The 23,921-nt window shown below is 40.3% G+C and overlaps 1 protein-coding gene across 10 annotated transcripts in view; it reads left to right on the forward strand.

Annotated features, from left to right (window-relative positions):
• The first annotated feature begins 1,481 nt into the window (after positions 1 to 1,481).
• Positions 1,482 to 23,921, forward strand: part of BPTF (bromodomain PHD finger transcription factor) — a 164,580-nt gene continuing 142,140 nt past the window's right edge. For 8 of the 10 annotated variants that reach the window (XM_037810590.1, XM_037810594.1, XM_037810599.1 and 5 more), the window contains exon 1: positions 1,482 to 2,316. In XM_037810590.1, coding sequence (XP_037666518.1) covers positions 1,689 to 2,316 — 628 coding nt within the window. In that variant the 5' untranslated portion in view covers positions 1,482 to 1,688. The remainder of the gene's footprint in view (positions 2,317 to 23,921) is intronic. The other 2 variants (XM_037810597.1, XM_037810600.1) reach the window with 1 other exon arrangement.

The following is a 23,921-nucleotide window of genomic DNA, read 5'->3' on the forward strand; positions in this document are numbered from 1 at the left end:
CTGAGGGCTGTCACCATTTCTGTTATCTTTCTATTCCCTATAGTACACAGCCCTGCACCATACTTTACATAATGAAGGATACAGGTTGCAAACTTGTAGACTCTGGGTTATATCTGGTCTGCATATATTTTATTTGGTCTGAAGTATTTTTTAAAAATTGACTTAGTTGTTAACATTTAACAATAAATAGAGTTCATATAAAACCCACATTTCCGCCTTCTTTGAAAAATTTGAAGTTCTAGTCATTTTAGTCCTGCATTCTGTAGTTGTCCTCTTTCAACAAAACACAGTTTGCCCGAGTCTTCACCAGGCCCACTTTATTTACTTTTATTACCTACCAGGTCCCTACAGGCATATAAATTTGTGACCCTTGGTACTCAACCAAATTGTACTTGAATACATTAATTTGGCAATTAGCACTTGCGTTTCTTCAATTTTCATTTCACACGTGTTCTATTTTTTTTCCAATTGCATTGTAAACTATTTGGTAGTCGGAATACTATTTTTCTTTGACACTTTTTTGATGTTAGATATTTCAATAAATATTAACTTAAGTTTATAAAGCCTTTCTCTTATCTCCAGGGCTGACCCGGGTTACATCTCCCTGATTTAGTCTGGGGGTGCCTGAAAATACTTCATCATGATTCGTTCCCTGGGCTAAAGCAGAGACTTGATGACTTGTGAGGTAAAGAAGTTAAAATAAAATTACTTCCCTAGAATACAAACACACAACACTCTGAAATAAGTTTCAGGAGGGACGCCATCCTTTCTATTTTACGAGAAGTAAGAAAGTTCTTGTAAAAGAAGTCGAGTTCTTAGCTGGAACGTCGTTGCTTGCTAGAGTTTATCCGAGCTTTCCGGTGGTGATTCTAAGCGACAAGCCTCTGAGCGACTCTCCCAGGGCGTGGTTCCTGGCAACGACCCGGAGCAGTTGTCATTGGGATCAATTTTAGGGCTCCAGAACCAAGTCTTCGGAGTTTCACATTTCTGGAGGCTCGTCCTCCCGCCGCCAAGTAATTCCCCTTCGTCGCCGGCGCTGCCTGGCCCCTCTAGGTCGCTCGGGTCACCCCCTTCGCGACACCCTCTCCGGCTGCCTCGGCATCAGTTTCCCCAAGGGGGCAGAAGCGGGATGCATTTTGTGTCTCCCCTGCCTTCCTCTCCGCGCGGGGAGCCGCGAAAAGGAGGTCCTGCCAAGTTTGGGCTCTGAGGGAAGTTCCGTCGAGGCTTTCGTCTTCCGACGCCTTTTTGCGGGGGGCATTTCCCGACGGGGGCGCCCTCTCTCCCACACCGTCTGCGCCCGCGGCCTCACTCCACCGCGCTGAGGCGCCCTGGGTTCCCCGCCCCCGACTCGGCGCTCCCGCGCTCCCCCTAGCGGCCGCCATGCGGCCTCGCTCCGTCCCAGGCTCGTCGGCGGCGCAGCTCACGTGATCGCGCTCCGGCCTGCGGCCGCTGTCGGTTCCCCCAGTCACCGAGCGAGAAGGAAGAAACAAGATGGCGGCTGAAGGCGATCCGGAGTGGGGCCCCAGCAATTCGGATTGAGCCTTCTCCCTCCACCCGCTTCCGCCGGCCCGGCCCCGCCCGCCCGGCCCCGCGGGCCTCCCCACTCGGCCCCGGCGCCCCCCACCACCGTCCCTCCGCCCGCCCCTCCCCCGTCCGCTTTCCCTTCTCCCCCCCGCCTCGGCTCCGACATGAGGGGCCGGCGGGGCAGGCCGCCCAAGCAGCCAGCGGCTCCCGCTGCGGAGCGCTGTGCCCCGGCCCCGCCGCCGCCACCGCCGCCGCCGCCCACGTCCGGACCCATCGGGGGGCTCCGCTCGCGGCACCGCGGCAGCAGCCGGGGCAGGTGGGCCGCCGCCCAGGCTGAGGTGGCGCCCAAGACGCGGCTGAGCTCGCCCAGGGGGGGCAGCAATAGCCGGAGGAAGCCGCCGCCGCCGCCACCGCCGCCGCCGCCACCGGCCCCCCCCAGCACCAGCGCCCCGGGCCGGGGGGGGCGAGGAGGCGGGGGCGGCAGGACAGGGGGCGGGGGCGGTGGCGGCCACCTGGCCCGGACCACCCCGGCCCGGCGGGCCGTCAACAAAGTGGTGTACGATGACCACGAGAGCGAGGAGGAGGAGGAGGAGGAGGACATGGTCTCCGAGGAGGAGGAGGAGGACGGCGACGCTGAGGAGACCCAGGATTCGGAGGACGATGAGGAAGATGAGATGGAGGAGGACGACGATGATTCCGATTATCCGGAGGAAATGGAAGACGACGACGACGACGCCAGTTATTGCACGGAAAGCAGCTTCAGGAGCCATAGCACCTATAGCAGCACTCCAGGTACCCACCTAGCCCGGTTGCTGCAGACTCCTTCCCCACCTACTCTACCCTCCCCCCTTGTTCACTCCCTCTGGTGTACTGTGCATCCTGCTCCGGCCTCCCCCTACCCCCACCTCCCCCCAAACAGGGGAAATGCGACGGCACATCAAGTGGCAAAAAACTAGATTTACAAGAGGAAAGAGGCGCATTGTTCAAAATGGAGATTGCATTGTTGCAGTTTGTAGGCCCTATTCTCGCTCTCTGTCTCTACCCCACACCTCTTCTTTTTCCTCTTCAAAATTTGTGCCAGTGCAGTGTCTCCACCAGGCAGGATTGAAACTTTGGCACACACATATCCAATGCATTCATTTTCTTCACTTGTTTTGGTTTGGTTTTTTGGAATGAAAGAAGCCTCTTGTTTCGCAAACCTCTTTGCATGTCTAATGTGGTTTCTTGTAGATTTTTATTATATATCTGCTCCTTAAAAAGGGGATTAAGGATTTATATAGAAGTGGCGCACACGCACACCCAAAACATGCTTCCCTTCACACCCCTAGATGTGTGGTTTAAAAAATGAGTTAAGGAAATAGATACTTGGGTTAGTAGGTCCTGTGTGTTTGTTTTTATTGTTTGGGTGTTAATAGCTTCGTGCAATAGTTGCTGGTAAATGGCTGATTAAAAAAGGCAAAGCAGAAAACCAAACAAAACCAAATTTGTTGATTCATCTGATTCAAAATCATTTTGGTGAAATCCAAAATAAAAGTAAAAAACTACAGGAACGTGCACCTAACTAATTTGATCTTGCTTGCTTTGCTTGGAAATGCAGTTTCCCATCACCTGTTGCAGAAAATGTGTAGTTGATTATCCAAACCATTGCTGAAGATGAACTTTTGGGCTAACTTTTGGGCCAACTTCTAACTCACACAGCAAGTGTATTGGGGAATTTATTACAAAATGACTTTTTCTTTTCATTCTTATTTCTGAGAATAAAAATCCGCCCTGGATCTGTAATGAGCTTCTCCATGGTGGCTCCTCCCCTGTTTTTTCACAGAAAGTTTCTCTAGGCTGGTGCTGAAGTGCATTTTGTTAAAACACACAGACACACAATTGCTGCTTTGTATTAAATAATGTAGTTGCGGCTTGTAAATTGTGAAAAAAACATAATGTGTAGCAACAACTTAGAATAGTTTTCCCTTATATTTTTGTTAATCTGGTAAGGAAACTAGATCCCAGTTTTAAGAGCATTTACAGAGTAAAATATATGAGGACATATGAGGAACTTAGAAAAGTGATTAAGGTATGTTACTTGTTTTTAAAAGAGTAGACTAGTGTAGTAGAAGTGATTAAATATAAATGTTTCTGTTTTTTAATAAATGCTTAAATCATTGTTGAAGGAGTATGGGCATTAAGCCAGATGTAAATCCATTTAGATTATCTCAGCATCTCATGTAAAAAGGTACTTTCTTTTGCTTGGCAATGGGAATATCTGTCTTTTTTGATGGGGGAGCAAGTAGGAGAGTGAAGGAAATGAATCAAATAATGTCAAGTATTTTTGTCTTTTGTATGTAGAAGGGACTGCAGGTAAGTTTTCATTTCTTGCAAACTTGATTTTAGTGCAGCTTTTATAGTGATAGTTTTTACCTTAAGAAATCTCATACTGGTTTTCATTCTACCAAGAGCCTGGAATTGAATGAACCGTACAAACTGAATTGCACTATTGGAGGAAGTTTTTCCAGATTAGACAGAGCTAAGGCATTGTGACAGGGCAATTACAACTAACTTGAACCTCCTATTTGAAGGCCTAGCAAAGAGTATTTAGGATTGATGGCTGTGCATGTACTGTATTAAATTACAATTTGTGGTTAGATTTCCTTTTTAAGAAATAGTTGCGTATTTATGATACTTCTATGACATTTTTTTCTTAATGACTCTTGCTGTCCACCTTTTGTATACTTGTCCTAAGCCCTATATAAAATTATTAACTCTCTTAAGGATAGGTCTCAATCTTGAATCCCTTGCAGCTCCTACTACAGTGTCTTGCATATAGCAGGTGTTTATCAAAGACCGGTTGGATAAGTGATTGCTAGTAGGTAAGAATTTGTAATAGATGAAGTTTTAATAATTCTGCAGTGGATTAATGTGTTTGAGCTTCTATTTTGTATTGCTTCCCAGGCATTTTCCTTTTCTTATTGGATGTGGTACTATCTTGTTGGATGTCTTGCCTTTTGAAACACAGTTCTCAAGATTTTGATAAAATGGATGATACGATTTGTTCTTAACTTTTAGAATATGTCCACTTGCCTAGAATGAGTAACAAAGCATGACAGGTGAATTGTTTAGGCTGAGTACTAGTTTCATTTAGTTTTATTGTCTGTACTTCCTGGGAGGAAGGCTGTGAGGTAAATGTGTATATATGCGTGTGTTTTGGAAGAAAAAAGCTCTAGGATTGGTTTATAGGACTGGGGATATCCCAAGGGCACATAAAGAAACATGGTTGCTGGATTTGAGTTCTGTCGTACTTTCAGGGCTCAATGAGAAATATACTTAATTGGTAATTAGACCACTTTGATGAATTTTTGTAGACTAGAATGTTGGTTTAGGTACCAGCACATTTAAATCCTTTGCATAAGAAATAACTCATTCATCTGTTCATCTGTTCAGTACTTTGTAGGTAATATAACTGTTGATGACACAGTTGGTTGAGGTTTCACATTGGTTTATTTTAATTTTCTGAAGTCATAGATTTTAATAAGTTTATTAACTAAAAATTAAATATTTTCCTTTAATGGAGAAAAATATTAAGTTGGTACCTAAAGTACGCATAACAAGTATTACTGTAGAGATGACAAATTATTAATAAAAATTGAAATAATCTAGTTTTGCTTAAGCTAGAGCATTTGGCTGAATACAGCTTTTAGTTTTTTAAATTTATTTTTTAAATTTAGATTTATTTCAGCTTATAGGTTTTGTGACATACTTTCACTATACAACAAAAAGGATTGTATAGCAAATCTGTTTTGAATAGGTATTTGGTAAAATTCTGTCAGCATTTTGATATTAAGCATTTGCTGATTAAAAAAAGTAAATCATACTTGAAACAGAATGGTTCTTGAATTTCACTTGTGTGGGACATCTGAGAATACTTTCCTGGAATTTTAAAATTTGGAACCTCTGATTTCAGAAAGCAAAAACCCTGGTGCTATCCTGGGAGAGAATTAGTGGTTTATGTCATCTAAGGATTATAACTCTGAGGTCAGTGGCAAAGATGCCATGAATGAACTGTAGATTTGCCTAAGGCAAAATTTGTTACTACTGGTTTGGCAATATTTATTCCCAGTGTCAGTCAAATATCTTTTCAGTATATGTGTAATTCCTGATTGCTACAAGTGAGGTACAAAGTGCAGTGGAGATTTAAAGGTTGATGAGAGCATACTCTGCTTGGGGGGCAGGGGGAGGGAGGCAGGTGGTGGGGTGGGAGGGGAGATTGGTGTGGGCATATGCTTCCTGGATGGGGGATGGGGACAGCCAGGATGGAGGGAGCAGCATGAGCTAAGGCACCAGGTAGTAACCAGGTGACCTGCTTTAGCAAGAGCCTGAGTATGTGAATTGTATGCTATGCTGCGCAGTACCTGGAGTACCAGGCTATATTAATTGTACTCCACCCTCCATCTGTAGAATGAGGATTGGGCTAGATCATTGATCATGGTTTTTCATTCCCAAAACACACAAGGGATATGCTGTATTCCCATCAGGTCTGTGCAAGAGCATGAAAGAAAGAAAATTAAACCAAATCTTGAAGATACTGTTAAGCCAGCAGTGTAGCCCTTTTTCCCTTGGGAGGGTTCCTGGAGGAGGTGATTTCTCAGGTCCTTCTCTCTCAAATCTGTTTCAAATCTATTTCATTTGTACCTGTGGGGATTAGTCAGAAAATCTGGAGACAGTGAACTATGATTTCAGTGGGACCTGAGGAAGTTCAGCATAGCTTCTGTTATATGGAATGGATTGGAAGAGATAGCTGGTGGGGATATGGATGGGTTCTCTAGTACTGTCCTGCTGCTGTGATTGATTCAGGAGGTACCTTAGTGTTCTCCAGGCTTTGGCAGACCTTAGGAGTGTAGACAGAGGGGAATGCATCAAATATGCCTCTTGAGAAGGGTAGTGCTTTCAGTGGCAATATGGAAATCAAAATTACAAGAGAAATTTATTAATCTGTTTTCAGGTATCAGTATCTGAAGGGGTTAAACAGGAGAATTAAAAGAACAAAAATGAGGGCCAAAAGTGGTATAAAAAAGTTGGGCAGCATGATTTGTGAGTATTAAAGAGGTTGTCCTAGGTGTGCAGTAATCGTCTTCTGTACTGTTCATGCTGTCTACTCTTCTGGTACTCACCTATAGGAATAATTGGGAATGGAGATGTGTATTGAAATGTGTGTGTGCTGCAAGATTAAGGATAATGAATAAAGCTGCTATAAACATTCTCTTACAGCTTTTTGTGAGAACATAAATTTTCATTTCTCTTGAATAAGTACCTAAGAACGGAATATGCTAAGTGTATTTTAACTTTATAAGAAACTGCCAAATGTTTTCCAATGTGGCTGTATACTATTTTGCATTCCCACCAGCAATATAGAGGGTTCTAGTTGTTCCACATTTTCCCCAGCACTTGACATTTTTTTTTTTTAATTTTAACTATTCTAATAGGTGTACAGTGGTATTTCATTGTGGTTTTAATTTGCATTTCCCTAATGACTAATGAAGCTGAGCGTCTTTTCCTATACTTATTTGCTATTTGTAGATCTTTGGTGAAGTGTCTGTTGAATATTTTGCCTAATTTTTAATTGGGTTATTTGTTTTCTTATTGACTTTTGGAAGTTGAGCTAACATAATTATTATTTATGATAGACAATTTCCCAAAGCTCTTTTCTCTGTTCCTTTTTCATAGCTTCCTTTTCACGGATGCAACATCCTTTCTTTTGTCTTCAAGGACATTTATTATAGTTTTTGAAGTTTTCTTACTTCCTTTCTTCACTCAGGTTTCTTTTGTTTTGGTTTTCTTTCTTTTATATTAGAGGCTTTCTTCAAATGCCTAGTGATCCTTGGCTATTCATATTTAGGAGTGAGACACTGAATTGTGCCTTATGGGTGGCCGTGGTTTGTCACTGGTGGGTTTGACTGTAGGGTAATTGGGCACAGAGCCAACCTTTTCTTTGAGGGAGTCCCAGATGTCAGTTTTTGTTTTTGTGTATTTTTGCTGTTTTCTCTCTCTTTTATTTTTCTCCTGAGTTTATTTGGTTTCTTAACAGATTTCTTAAAATCCCTTTCCTGAGGGTAAGAGTGAGGGGATTATGGGGTGCATATGCCCGGTATTCTGGGAAGCTGGATGAGGGAAGGTAGCTAGGGTCGCTTTCACTAAATTTCCTTATTATGAACCCTGAGCCTTATAAGCCCAATTGTCCAGGAGTGTTGGTACCTCTAGGTCCTGAGCTGTCACACTCCTCCCCGTGACCCCTGAAGGTTCTTAGAGTGCAAGGAGGCTTTCTCTCTGCCAAGTTGGGGACTGCTTCTCCCATTTTCCATATTCCACAAATTAGCAGAAATTGCTTTATTGCTGTTTCTCTTACCCTTTCTCTTTTTTCTAGTATGTCTTTTTTTTTTTTTGCCTTTTTTATTTCTTTGCTGTCAATTTACGAAGTGTTGAGAGGAAAAGGATATTAACTCATGCTACAGATTTGTCATGTATAACTACAAGTCTCATTAAGTATTTTTTTTCTTTTTTTTTTTACATATGGTTAAAACACTTAAAAATAATGATTTATTTGATATTTGTTCAGTGTGCAAGGTACTGGCTTAAAAGCTTCATATGAGGTAAAGAGATGATAAGAAATGGACCCTGCTCTCAAGGTCTTTATTTTTTAGAAGGAGGAAAAATAACACAGTGCATACATACCTATAACATAAGGCGGACTATGATAAGTACTGTAAGAAAAAGAAGTTAGGGAGAGAAGTCATATTCTATCAGAAGATCAAATCCAGAAGAAGGTTGATTATGCATGATTGTTCTGTAAACCCACAACTTCTCTGAAAAAAAAAAAAAAAAAGAACAACATTGAATTTTAGATGTGCCTTGAAAGGTAGAATTTCCCTAGTGGAGGTTGGTGAGGGAGAGGAGGGAGGATGTAAATAATAGGTGACAGAAAGGTACATGTTTGTGGACTATATATTGAGGTTTGAGGGTCAAGGAGATAAGACTTTAGAGAAAAGATTGTATTTATTCAGATGGGAGGGGACAGATATAATATGATTTTTAATAGCTACCTAAGATTCCATCCTGAGACAGTATCAAAATTAAGCTGTTCTCTTTGTTTGCTCTGAATACCTTCAGTAAGTGTCCTTTTAGATAAATCTTGGTTCACATCCTTGATTTTTTTTCCCAGTATGCCATTGAATCAAAGGCTTTACACATTTTTAAAGCATTTAGTACCTATTACTAATATATTAAAAATAATATGAATGTTATATAATATAAATTTACAATACATTATAAATATAAATTTAACATATTCCTACCCATGGTAATATGAAAGTGTCCATTTCACCAAAACTGGTTATTTGAAAACCATCTTTATGTTTGATGGGGTAAAAAGCTTGTTTGAATTTTGACTTGTAACTAAGTTTAATACTCTCATGGCTATGGTTATTCAGACTTTTGTTGGATATTTTCTTCCCTGTGCTTTGAATTTTTAATTGGATAATTAATTCCACTTGGATGCCCCACAGGCACCTCAGAATCATGCTTTAATGTCCACCCCAAACTCCCATTTCCTTGTGCAGTGAGTAATGGCACTGCTCACTTAATTGACCACATGCAGGTTTGTCACCTGGGCCTCTCCAGTTTACATCTTAAATATCTCTTAAATATCTTTCCATTCTCTTTTTGTCCATTCCAGCTAACGGTTCTGTAAATCAGGCCCTCGTCATCTCTTACTTGTCCTCTCAAAGGAACCTGCTTGCCTGCTTGGGCCCTTTGTCCATTCGTCTCTCCTCATGTCCATCTTCCACTCACACTCTGCTTTGCTTTAGAACAAATCTGACCATGTTATGCTCCATAGAAAAAATTTTCAGTGGAGAATTAGTTGTATTCTTTAAGTGGTATGTGGATAGTCCATTACTTGGCTTTCACTTCCCCTACGAGCCTCATCTTCTGCTACTACATTGATTTGTTCATTTATTTCAAAGTTACCTATTGCATGCCTGCTATTTGCCAGGTGCCATCTGGGAAGGTAGCAGTGAAGAAGTCAGATATGGCCCCTGCTCTGATGAAGCATCTTGGGTAGCAGTGATGGGAGTTAGTGTATTAGCAAAAGAAGTGTTTTGAAAGGGGGTAAATACATATAATCCAGTCTGAACCTTCCCTGCTCAAACCTGAAGTAGCCAGTGAAGGGAGGAGAAAGGGGATTCTGGGCCTAGAATCTTGGCCGTAGGATTAGCACATTCAGTGGACTGGAAAAACCATGAAGGGTTTATGTAGGGAATGATGTGATCAGATTTCTGTATTTTAACAATTAGTCTCTTGCTACAGAATAGAAAATGAATTGGGGTGAGGTAAAAATGAATGAAAGGATCAGATGATACATATTCTACTAGTTTGATACCAGTGGGAATGGAGAGAAATAATTAAAAAAAATTACTTAGAGGTTAGTAATAGATAGAGGTTGGTGATAGATTTGTTAGGCTGGGATGCGGTGAGGGGGAGAAGGAACTCAAGGATGACCTGACTTCTGAATCACTTATTTCTCTTCACCTTTTCACTCCTTATTTCTTTTCAGCTTGAACTTGATCTTCAAGCAATAATGACTTTGTTGTTCCCTTCACATACCTTGTATCCTGCTTTGATGACTCACTCCTAGCCATCAGCTTTCCCAGCTTGCCTTCTCTTGTCCCTATTCTCTTCGCTTCAAAGTGGGGCTAGGTGCCTTTACCCCTTCCCTTCTGAATTGTATGCATTTATATGTTGTTTATTTCCAAATATTTATGGATTTTCCTGGTATGTTTCTATTATTGATTTATAGTTTAATTTTTTTATAGTCAGAGAATATACTTTGTATGACTTTAATTTTTAAAAAAAATTTTTAAAGTTTGTTTTATGGCCTGAAATATTGTCTGTCTAGGTGAAGTATCCCTTCCATATCATGGGGGTTAGGGGTACAGCACCCCTGTGAGCTGGAAAATCCATGTAAAATTTTTTGGCCCTCCCTTTGTACCATAAACGAAGTCTTAATTTTTTCTCTTTTCTCTTATGGGTTATTAACAGTACTACCCAAATTGTAAAATTTGGGTTAAGTATTTGGTCATAGGCTATATGTAGGTCAATGTTAAATAAAAATACTGTATGAAAAAGAAATAAGAAAATATGAAATAAACATGAAAATTTTAAAAAATGAAACAAATTTGAGGAAAATAACACTGAACATATTGCATGTATAACAAAAGGCATTAAAAAAAATAACCTGTTACTGGTGGTTAGTGTGAGGTACATCTCTGCTGGCCTTGACATGTCGTCTGTGGCTTCCAGAAAACTTTCAAAAGATTCCCATTTAATTTCTTATGCCAACCTGTGTATATTGAAACCGGGATGGGAAAAGTCGCAATGTGGAAGGGGTAACTGTACGTTCAAAAAGGTGTATTCTGCTGTTGGGTGGAGATAAATGTCTGTAATTGTCATAAATTAGTTCAACTTGATAATGTTAAGATCTCCTGTATTCTTGCTGACTTTCTGTCTTCCTGTTCTGTCAGTTATCAAGAGGAGTCCACATCTATTGTTAGAGATTTGTCTATCTCCTTGCAGTTCTCTCATTTTTTGCTTCATGTATTTTGAGGCTCTATTCTTAGGTGCATAGACATTTAGGATTGTTTTATCATCCTCATTATTTGACCTCTTTTCATTAACACATTGTACTGCAATGGACTGTTGACCATCTGGCTGTCTCTCCTTCATTAGAACCTTCTCTAAGGCAGGGACTTTCTCATTCATTTCCCTCTTTTCAGCACCTGGCACAATGTCTAGGATGCAGTAGGCAGAACAAGGTAATTGTTGAGTTGAGTGTACAGGTGAAAGAAAGCTGCCTTGTTCCTGAAATTCTGTGCTGTCCATTATGTTTGCCACTAGCTATAGGTGTCTATTTAAAATTAAGTAAAATTAAAACTTCACTTCCTCATTGGCACAAGCTACCCTTCAAGTGTTTGGTAGCCACATGTAGCTAGTGGCTCCCGTCTTGCACCACAGAGATGTAGAACATTTGGGTCATTTCATACCATCACAGAAAGTTCTCTTGGACTGATTCTGCTATTGTAGTCACTCTAGCCTTTGCTAGACCAGTGAGAAGTTACCTAGCATCTCTTTTCCTTGAGCATTTTATTTGCTCTAAATCCTGGGCAGCCTGGATTAGCCCTAGCAGTCTAGTTATGGTCTTCCTTTGTTGAGATTGTCAGCCCAGCATTATTTGTGTATATGATTGATATTGAATTTCCACATAAGACTTGGGGTCATCTTTGAGATGACTGTAAGTTGTTTGTTGTTCTTGGTGGTAGGGGAAAGAGTTACTCATTTAGCACTTAATTTTGGAAAATCTGCTCCAGTCCTGATAAAATTAAACTGAGAGTCATATGTAGGACAGCGGGGAAGGGAGGGTTAAAATGAGAGACTTCTGGTTGAGAAATTTAATTTGATAACTCGAAGAATTCCTATATTGTAAAAGTTTAAAAGTTGGTATGTGAACTGAATTGTGTGTCCCAGTGTGTCTGGATTCTTATAAAACCAATTTCTCAGGAATCTCTGGTCAAATCATATAACTGATAGTTTTCAAGGAAGAGTCTATCTCTCTGAGTGGAATTTTTTTTGTTACTTAAGTGATGTTAAATTGGAACTATGGAATCTCCTGAGATTTGCTAACAGAGTAAATACCTAGTCTCCGCTCCACTCATGTATATGTGTTTGAATTCACACACTTGGGATAGGGCATGGCCAACTGATTGAAACCAATGACAATATTCAATAGGTGCAGTTTCTATATTTTCTTGTCATGGCTTCTCCCTTGATTTTGGTATGTTCAGATTGCCTCCTTTGTTTATAGTACATTCTATTTATGGAACCCAGAAACTATTTTAGAAATGAACATATTAATCTATGTGGAATTTTTCTTCTTGTCCTTTCTGCTGCTTGCATGGCTATTTTGAGTCTTATCTGAGGAAATATTACAACATTTAAAATAGGTAAGAAATTTACAGTCACCCCCCCAATCAGTGCAGTTTTCCCTGTTCTTCTAGATATCAAAATTATCTCACACACTCCCAAAGTCTTATTCACTAAATTGCTTTTTCTCCAAATTATGACAATAATCTACTTTCAAAGTATTTTACGAATAATAGAAATTTAAAATGTAGTTTTTACTATAATTTCAGATAGGTATTTGAACTTTAGGTCTGAATTATCCAGGTGAAATGCCTCAGTTTTCTGATATGCCTGTAAGTGAGGAAGATTGCCTTTTCCAGTTATATTATCCTTAATTGCCTAAATGGCTGAGTTATGAATCTTTACTGTGTCTCAGAAGAAACCTAACAGTGGAGATTGTGTATGTCTGGGGTCACAAACTCAAATGCCTACAGGGTCCAAGCAATTAAGGTAAAGAAATAAAATGGCATTTCCTTTTTTTATATACATAAATACATTTTATTGCTGTTAATGCTTATTTTTTTTTGCCTTAAAAGTTTACCCTATTGAAATTTGAGCCCCTTTTTGCTTTTGTATACAGTGCTGTCCTAAATGTGTTAAGAGATGTATCGATAGTCGTTTAGGCTGGTATTTTTTGTAGGGTAGATTCCTAGGAGTGGGATTGTTGGGTCACAGGATGTGCCATTTAAAAGCTAAACCAGGCTACACTCCCATCACCTGTTTGTTTTCAGACCTTCCCTAATCTGTGTTTATGTGGTTTAAAAATGTAAGTTTTTCTGGAGTTTTAACAGGGTTTCCACAGACCTTTAGCACTTGGGTACCTTTAGTTCTTGGGTACCGATTAGGCCCAAAGCCCTCTTCTTATCAATTTATTGGTGGGTATACTCAGATATGAGAGTCTGAGGTTTTAGTTCTGTAACTGAGGGGCAGATGTCTGCTTTAAGAGTTTCCTGGCTTAGTGGAAAGTATCATGGAAGTGGAGTTCCTTATTGCATCTTAGCTTGAGTTTTAACTTAGAGAAGTCATTCCTCCATGAGCCTCAGTTTATTCACCTAGTAAAGTGTGGGCTAGATTACATGATCTAAGGGGCAGGGGGCTGGCAGACTTTTTCTTAAAGTGCCAGATAGTAAATATTTTAGGCTTTGTGAGGCAGATGGTTTCTGTTGCAACCACTTAACTGCCCTTGTAACATGAAAGCAGCCATCAACCAAAACCAAATGAGCATGGCTTTGTTCCAGTAAAACCTTATTTATAAAAACAAGCAGTGGAGGACTTCTGGGAAGATGGCAGATTAGGAGAGGCAGAGCAAACTTCTCTTTGAAAAAAAAAAACTAGATAAAGGGCAGAAAGTGTCCCAGAACAGCAGTTGCAGGGTGTGGCTGTCCAGACAGGGACCTTTACAGCACATAGTGGGGACTTGGATGGAGAGGCGGACAGACTGCACCTAAAAGGATGAGGTGAGTCTCTTCGGCTGGCACCGCTACTGGGGACTGGCGGCTGGAGTCGGCTCCAAGTGAGGGAGGGAAGAGCTTTCCACACCCTGTGTGCCCATCCCAGCAGTTGGCTGGGGAGATAACTCTTCATAGCCGCTTGGCCAGGAGCTCCCATGAGGGAACTTGGGATTCAGTGGACTTGTGGTGACTGCATTTACTCTTCCTCCATGGAAGCCCACGGTGTGCACAGGCAAGAGGTGGGGAGGCAAGGGTGCCGCATGGAAGCACCAGGAGCCCTTCCCCAACCTCAGAGACTTATGAGTGCATGGTGGACAGGGTGTGATGCATTTGAACTGGAGGGTGAGACATGCACCCCCACAGCCCCAGAGTGGTCCACTCAGAGATCTAGGACCCGCCGCCTGTCCACAGGGTACACAGAGAACAGGTGTTCTGATTGGATTTCTACCGGGTTTGGACCTTGCCCAGTGCACAGGTGAAGTTGGGGGAGAGCTGGCTTGAGGGTGAGAGGTGACTCAAGAGTGCCATCTGCAGGGAAAATAGGGAAAGTGCACTCCAGCAAGCTGCAGCTCTGCCGAATTATATATACATGTTCGAATAGTTCTGCATATCTCAAAATATCCTTATTAAGATAAACAAATGCTCTGAGGCCAACAGAAAATTATAAAGCACGTGAAGAAACAAGAAGATGTGGACAAGCCAAATGACCAAATTAAAAAGCCACAGGAGACGCAGAACTTGGAGCAGTTAATCAAAGAAGTACACACAGGTCTCAAAAACAACTTCAGTGATTTGGGTAAGGACATCAAGGACATCAAGAAGACTCTAGAAGAGCATAAAGAAGAATTTGAAAGAGTAAATAAAAAGCAGATCTTAAGACATTGTTGATGAAATTAAAAATATGCTAGAGACACACAACAGCAGATTTGAAGAGGCAGAAGAAAAAACAAGTGAACTGGAGGACAGACAATAGAATATGAACACACAAAAGAACAAGAGGTGAAAAAATCGGAAAATTTGAAATGGATCTCAGGCAAATGATGAACAACATGAATCATTGGTGTCCCAGAAGGAGAAGAGAAATGGTCTGGGAAGAGTATTTGAAGACATAGTTGGGAAAAACTTCCCAACTCTTCTAAATGAGATGAATATACAAATCAAAGACGCCCAATGAACTCCAAATAGAATAAATGCAAATAAACCCACTCTGAGACATATAATGACCAGGTTATCAAATGCTGAAGAGAAGAAAGTCCTAAAAGCAGCAAGAGAAGTGATTCACCACATACAAGGGAAACCACATAAAACTAAGTACTAACTACTCAGCAGGTACCATGGAGGTGAGAAGGCAGTGGTATGACATGTTTAAGATTCTGAAAGAGAAAAGTTGCCTGCCAAGAATTCTTTTTCCAGCAAAGCTCTCCTTCAAAATTGGGGGAGAGTTTAAAATTTTCACAAACAAATGCTGAGAGAATTTAACAAGAGACCTGCCCTGCAAGAAATATTAAAGGGAATTCTACTGGCTGAGGGAAAAAAGAAAGGAGAGAGAGGTCAGAGGTCTGGAGAAGGGCTCAGAAGAGAATTAGTAAGGGTAACTTAAAGAAAGGGAGGCGGGAAACAGATCTGACAAATAAAAATCAAAGGATAAGATGATTGATTCAACAGCTGCCTTCACAGTAATAACAGTGAATGTGAATGGATTAAACTCGCCAATTAAAATATACAGATTGGCAGACTGGATTAAAAGTATGATCCATCAGTATGCTGTTTACAGTAGACTCAGAACCAGTTGACACAAAGAGTTTGAAAGTGGATGGATAGAAAAAAATATTCCATGCAAGCAATACTAAAATCAGACAAAATAGATTTGTTCCAGTTTGCTAATGCTGCTGTTATGCAAAATACCAGAATGGATTGGCTTTTATAAAGGGGATTTATTACGTTACAAATTTACAGTTCTAGGGCCATGAAAGTGTCCAAACTAAGGCATCAACAAAAGGACTTCACTGAAGGAAGGCCAATGGCATGCAGAAAATCTCTGTCAGCTGGGAAGGCACGTAGCTGGTGTCTGCTGGTCCTTTGCTCCTGGGTTGCATTTCAAAATCGTTTTCTCTAAAATGTCTCTGGCCTTTGGTCTCTCTTAGCTTCTTTCAGCTCTCTGCTTTGTTCTCCTTGGGTGTTTTTCTCTCTAAGCTTCTGGGAATCCTCTCTTAGCTTCTCTGGGGCAAACTGTGGGTTTCATCTTATAGCTTAACATCTCCAAACATTCTTCTGTCTGCATCTCCATGCATCTCCAAGTGTCAGCATCTGTGTCGGCTTGAGCTCTCTTAAGTACTCCAGTGAATTAATCAAGACCCATGCTGAATGGGCGGGGTCCACACCTTCATGGGAATAATGTAATCAAAGTCTCACCCACAGTTGGGTGAGTCACATCTCCATGGAAACAATCAAAAGGTTCATCCTAATGATCCTAATCAAAAGACTAAGCCTGCCCGCACAAGATTGCATTTAAAGAACATGGCTTTTGTGGGGACATAGAAGATTCAGGCCAGCACAAGGCTTTAAATGCAAAGAGGTCATAAGAGACAAAGGACACTGTGTATTAATAAAAGGGACAATTCACCAAGAAAAGAATAACAATCATAAATGTTTATGCACCCAGTCAAGGTGCCCCAAAGTACATGAGACAAACATTGGCAAAACTGAAGGAAGCAATAGATGTTTCTACAATAATACTGGGAGACTTCAATACACCACTCTCTTCTATAGATAGAACAACCAGACAGAGGACCAATAAGGAAATTGAGAACCTAAACAATGTGATGAATGAATTAGACTTAATAGACCTATATGGAGTGTTACATCCCAGATTACCAGGGTATACATTTTTCTCTAGTGCTCATAGACTGTTCTCCAGGTTAGATCATATGCTGGGACACAAAACAAGCTTCAGTAAAATTTAAAGAGATAGAAATTATTCAAGGCACATTCTCTGATCATAATGGAATGCAACTGCATGTCAATAACCACCAAAGTACCAGAACATTCACAAATAATGTGGAGGTTAAACAGAACGCTTCTAAGCAATCAGTGTGTCAAAGAAGAAATTGCAAGAGAAATCGGTAAATATCTAGAGATGAATGGAAATGAAAACACAACATATGAAAACCTTGGGATGCAGGAAAGGCAGTGCTGAGGGGAACGCTATAGCTCTAAATACATACACTAAAAAGGAAGAATGAGCTAAAATCAAGGAACTAATGGAACAACTGAAGAAACCAGAGAATGATCAGCAAACTAACCCTAAAGCAAGTAGGAGGAAAATAATAAGGCTTAAAGCAGAAATAAATGATATGGAAAGCAAAAAATAAAATAATAAAATAAATAAAACCAAAAGTTGGTTCTTTGAGTTCAACAAGATTGGTAAACCCTTAGCTACACTGACAAAGTAAAAAAGAAGACCCTCCCCCCAAAAAAATCATAAGAGGATACTATGAACAATTGTACGCCAGCAAACTAGAGGAAATGGATAATTTCCTGGAAGCAAATGAACAGCTTCGACTGACATGAGAAGAAATTGAAGACCTCAGCAAGCCAATCACAAGTAAAGAGATCCAATCAGTCATGAAAAAGCTTCCTGCAAATAAAAGTCCAGGGCCAGATGGCTTCACAGGGGAATTTTACCAAACTTTCCTAAAAGAACTGACACCATTCCTGCTCAGACTCTTTCAAAACATTGAAGAAAAAGGATCATTACCTAACTCATTTTATTGAGCTAACATCTCTCTAATACCAAAACCAGATAAAGATAATACAAGAAAGGAAAACTGCAGGCAGTCTCCCTAATGAATATAGATGCAGAAATTCTCAACAAATACTTGCAAATCAAATCCAAGGACACATTGAAGAATCATATGCTGCAGCCAAGTGGGTTTCATTCCAGGCATGCAAGGGTGATTCAACATAAGAAAATCAATCTCAGTAATACAGAACATTAACAAATTGAAACAACAAAATCAAATGATCATCTCAATAGATGCCAAAAAAGCATTTGACAAAATTCAGCATCCTTTTTTGATAAAATCACTTCAAAAGGTAAGAATTGAAGGAGACTTCAATATGATAAAGAGCATGTATGAAAAACTGACAGCCAGCATAGTACTCAATGGTGAGAGACTGAAAGCCTTCTCCCTAAGATTGAGAAAGAGACAAGGATGCCCACTGTCAACACTGTTATTCAATATTGCCCTAGAAATTCTAGCCAGAGCAATCTGGCAAGACAAAGAAATAAAAGGCATCCAAATTGGAAAGGAAGAAGTAAAACTGTAATTTGCAGATGATGTGATCATATGTTTGAAAAATCCTGAGAAATTGACAACAAAGCTACTTGAGCTAATAAACAACTTCAGCAAAGTGGTGGGGTACAAGATTAATGCACAAAAGTTAGTAATGTTCCTATATACTAGAAATGACCTACCTGAAGAGATACTCAAGAAAAACATTTCATTCACAATAAAAACTAAAAAAAATCAAGTACCTAGGAATAAACTTAACCAAGGACATAAAAGACCTCTACACAAAAAATTACAAAATTTTACTAAAATAAATAAAAAAAGGACGTAAACAGGTGAAAAGATATTCCATGTTCATGGATAGGAAGGCCGAACATCGTTAAGATTTCAGTTCTACCCAAACTGATCTAAAGATTCAGTGCAATTCCAATCAACATTCCAACAATCTACTTTGTAGAATTGAAAAACTATCAAATTTATTTGGAAGGGAAAAGGTCTTTGAATTGGCAAAAACATTCTAAAAAAGAAGAATGAAATAGGAGGACTTACAGTTCCTGACTTTAAAGCCACCAGATCTGTGGTTGATTGATTTTTGATAAGGCCCCCAGATCCACTGAACTGGTACAGAACAGTCTTCAACAAATGGGGCTGGGAGAACTGGGTATCTATATCCAAAAGAATGAAAGAGGAAACCTACCTCACACCCTGTACAAAAATTAACTCAAAGTGGATCAAAGACTTCAATATAAGAGACAGTACCATAAAACTCCTAGAAAATAATGTAGGGAAACATCTTCAAGACCTTGTATTAGGAGGTTGCTTCTTAGACCTTACACCCAAAGCACAAGCAATGAAAGAAAAAATAGATAAACGGGAACTCAAAATCAAAAGCTTCTGCACCTGAAAGGACTTGGTCGAAATGGTGAAGAGGCAGCTAAATCAATGGGAGAAAATATTTGGAATCTATAGGTTCTAGGGTGCTAATGCTGCCGAGTTGCGAAATACCAAAAATGGATTGGTTTTGTAAAAGGGGGTTTATTTTGTTTCACAGTCACAGTCCCAGGGCCATAAAGTCTGCATGGTAATACATTAACGATCGGGTACCTTCACTGGAGGATGGCCAATGGCGTCCGGAAAACCTCTGTTAACTGGGAAGGCACGTGGCTGGCGTCTGCTCCAGAGTTCTGGTTTCAAAATGGCTTTCTCCCAGGACGTTCCTCTCTAGGCTGTTGTTCCTCAAAAATGTCACTCATAGTTGCTCTTGGGGTGTTTGTCCTCTCTTAGCTTCTCCGGAGCAAGAGTCTGCTTTCAACGACTGTCTTCAAACTGTCTCCCATCTGCAGCTACGCTCTCAGCTTCTGTGCATTCTTCAGAGTGTCCCTCTTGGTTGTAGCAAGCTCACTTCTTCTGTCTGAGCTTATATAGTGCTCCAGTAAACTAATCAAGGCCCATGCTGAATGGTAGGGCCACACCTCCATGGAGATTATCCAGTGAAAGATCTTGCCCACGGTTGAGTGATCACATCTCCACAGAAACATCCAATTAAATGTTTCCGACCCAGTCAGCACCAATACGTTTCCTGCCCACACAAGACTGCATCAAAGATAATGGCGTTTTGGGGGATATAATACATCCAAACCAGCACACCTTATATCTGATAAGAGACTGATATCAGGCATATATGAAGAAATCCTACAACTCAACGACAGTAGTACGTACAGCCCAATTATAAAATGGGCAAAAGATATGAAAAGACATATTTCTGAAGAGGAAATATAAATGGCTAAAAAAAAATGAAAAAATGTTCATCTTCACTAAGTATTAGGGAAATGCAAATCAAAACAACAATGAACTATCTCACATCAGTAAGAATGGCTGCCATTGAACAAACAGGAAACTACAGATGCTGGAGAGGATGTGGAAAAATTGGAACTCTTATACATTGCTATTGGGACTGTATAATGGTACAGCTGCTGTGGAAGACAGTTTGGTGATTCCTCATAAAACTAGATATTGAGCTACCCTACTATCTGGCAATTTCACTCCTTGGTATATACCCAGAAGATTTGAAAGCAGTAACACAAACACATATTTGCATGCTGATGTTCATAGCAGCATTGTTCACAGTTGCCAAGAGATGGAAACAATGCAAGTGTCCTTCAACAGACGAGTGGATAAACAAAATGTGGTATATAAAGATGATGGAATACTATGCAGCAGTAAGAAGGAACAAGGTCCTGAAACATATAACAATATGGATGAACCTTGAAGACATAAGGCTGAGTGAAATAAGCCAGACACAAAAGGAGAGATATTGTATGTTACCACTACTTTGAACTCCCTAAACAATGTAAAATCATTGTCTTATAATGTAGACTATAGGGGACCCAAAGATAGACAGAAGCTGGTAAAGGGGGAATGATAACCTAATATGTACAGACATGTTCATGAGGGTGAACTTAAAGGTATGGGAATTGATGGGTGATAATTGTTCGTTAATAGGATTATAAGTAACAATGCCACATTGAAAGGGAACATGATTGAAAGGGGTTGTTTAAAGGCATGTATCCTGCAGATTAGCACTACAAATATAAGTAAGTGTTTGCATGATATTCTACTAAGGTATGACACTGGTACAAAATGTTAACAACAGAGTGGTGTATGGGAAAAACTACCCATTGCATGTTATAGATTATATTTAATGTATTACCAGTATTACAATAATACTAGGAATGAATAATTCAGGACTGATAAGAGCTTAGGGGTGTTTCATGTTATGATAACTGTTTAAAATTGAGAGTGATGATGATTGGACAACTAAGTGAAGTATGTGTGAGATGCTGGTTGTTTATCTTGGACAGAATATATGCTATGTGATATATTAGGAACCCCCTTCTTAATAAGTCAAGCCCTCAATCTTGAGGCTTGCTCTTGTGAAACTTAGACTAAACGGGTGGCTAAGCCTATCTGTAATTGTGCCTAAGAGGCACCTCCAGAAACCTTCTTTTGTTGCTTAGATGTGGCCTTTCTCTCTTTTTCAACCTAACCCTGCAAATAAATTCATTAGCCTCCCCCCTTCCTAGGACATGACTCCTAGGTGAGTGAACCTCTGTGGTGATGTGGTTCATGACTCCCAGGAAGGAGCCTGGCCCTGGCATCGAGGGATTGAATATATGGGTTCTTTTTTTTTTTTTTAATCATCATTTTATTGAGATATATTCACATACCACGCAGTCATACAAAACAAATTGTACTTTCGATTGTTTACAGTACCATTACATAGTTGTACATTCATCACCTAAATCAATCCCTGACACCTTCATTAGCACACACATAAAAATAATAAGAATAATAATTAGAGTGAAAAAGAGCAATTGAAGTAAAAAAGAACACTGGGTACCTTTGTCTGTTTGTTTGCTTCCCCTACTTTTCTACACATCCATCCATAAACTAGACAAAGTGGAGTTTGGTCCTTATGGCATTCCCAATCCCACTGTCACCCCTCATAAGCTACATTTTTATACAACTGTCTTCGAGATTCATGGGTTCTGGGTTGTAGTTTAATAGTTTCAGGTATCCACCACTGGCTACCCCAATTCTTTAGAACCTAAAAAGGGTTGTCTAAAGTGTGCGTAAGAGTGCCCACCAGAGTGATCTCTCGGCTCGTTTTGGAATCTCTCTGCCACTGAAGCTTATTTCATTTCCTTTCACATCCCCCTTTTGGTCAAGAAGATGTTCTCCATCCCACGATGCCGGGTCTACATTCCTCCCTGGGAGTCATATTCCACGTTGCCAGGGAGATTCACTTCCCTGGGTGTCTGATCCCACGTAGGGGGGAGGGCAGTGATTTCACCTTTCAAGTTGGCTTAGCCAGAGAGAGAGGGCCACATCTGAGCAACAAAGAGGCATTCAGGAGGAGACTCTTAGGCACAAATACAGGGAGGCCTAGCCTCTCCTTTGCAGCAACCGTCTTCCCAAGGGTAAAACTTATGGTAGAGGGCTCAACCCACCAAACCACCAGTCCCCCACGTCCGCGGTCATGCCAGCAACCACGGAGGCGGGGCAGGCGAACACCCCCGCATTCTCCACAGGCTCCTCAAGGGGGCACTACATCTTTTTTTTTTTTTTCCTTGTTTGTCTTTTTTCTTTTTTTTCTTTTTTTTAACTTTCCCTTCTTTTTTAAATCAACTGTATGAAAAAAAAAGTTAAAAAGAAAACAAACATACAATAAAAGAACATTTCAAAGAGACCATAACAAGGGAGTAAGAAAACGACAACTAACCTAAGATAACTGCTTAACTTCCAACATGTTCCTACTTTACCCCAAGAAAGTTACATAATATAGCAACATTTCAGTGAACTTGTTCCTACTACATCCATCGGAAATTAACAGACCATAGTCATTTCTGGGCATCCCCAGAACATTAAATAGCTTATCTGTTCTTCTTGGATTATTGTTCCCCCTTCCTTAATTGCTCTCTACTGCTAGTTCCCCTACATTCTACATTATAAACCATTTGTTTTACATTTTTCAAAGTTCACATTAGTGGTAGCATATAATATTTCTCTTTTTGTGCCTGGCTTATTTTGCTCAGCATTATGTCTTCAAGGTTCATCCATGTTGTCATATGTTTCACCAGATCGTTCCTTCTTACTGCCGCGTAGTATTCCATCGTGTGTATATACCACATTTTATTTATCCACTCATCTGTTGAAGGACATTTGGGTTGTTTCCATCTCTTGGCAATTGTGAATAATGCTGCTATGAACATTGGCGTGCAGATATCTGTTCGTGTCACTGCTTTCCGATCTTCCGGGTATATACCGAGAAGTGCAATCGCTGGATCGAATGGTAGCTCTATATCTAGTTTTCTAAGGAACTGCCAGACTGACTTCCAGAGTGGCTGAACCATTATACAGTCCCACCAACAATGAATAAGAGTTCTAATTTCTCCACATCCCCTCCAGCATTTGTAGTTTCCTGTTTGTTTAATGGCAGCCATTCTAACCGGTGTTAGATGGTATCTCATTGTGGTCTTAATTTGCATCTCTCTAATAGCTAGTGAAGCTGAACATTTTTTCATGTGTTTCTTGGCCATTTGTATTTCCTCTTCAGAGAACTGTCTTTTCATATCTTTTGCCCATTTTATAATTGGGCTGTCTGTACTATTGTCATTGAGTTGTAGGATTTCTTTGTATATGCAAGATATCAGTCTTTTGTCAGATACATGGTTTCCAAAAATTTTTTCCCATTGAGTTGGCTGCCTCTTTACCTTTTTGAGAAATTCCTTTGAGGTGCAGAAACTTCTAAGCTTGAGGAGTTCCCATTTATCTATTTTCTCTTTTGTTGCTTGTGCTTTGGGTGTAAAGTCTAGGAAGTGGCCTCCTAATACAAGGTCTTGAAGATGTTTTCCTACATTATCTTCTAGGAGTTTTATGGTACTTTCTTTTATATTGAGATCTTTGGTCCATTTTGAGTTAATTTTTGTGTAGGGGGTGAGGTAGGGGTCCTCTTTCATTCTTTTGGATATGGATATCCAACTCTCCCAGCCCCATTTGTTGAAAAGACCATTATGGCTCAGTTCGGTGACTTTGGGGGCCTTATCAAAGATCAGTCGGCCATAGATCTGAGGGTCTATCTCTGAATTCTCAATTC

This window comes from Choloepus didactylus, chromosome 18 (genome assembly GCF_015220235.1).
Source record: "Choloepus didactylus isolate mChoDid1 chromosome 18, mChoDid1.pri, whole genome shotgun sequence".
Lineage (NCBI taxonomy): Eukaryota > Metazoa > Chordata > Mammalia > Pilosa > Megalonychidae > Choloepus > Choloepus didactylus.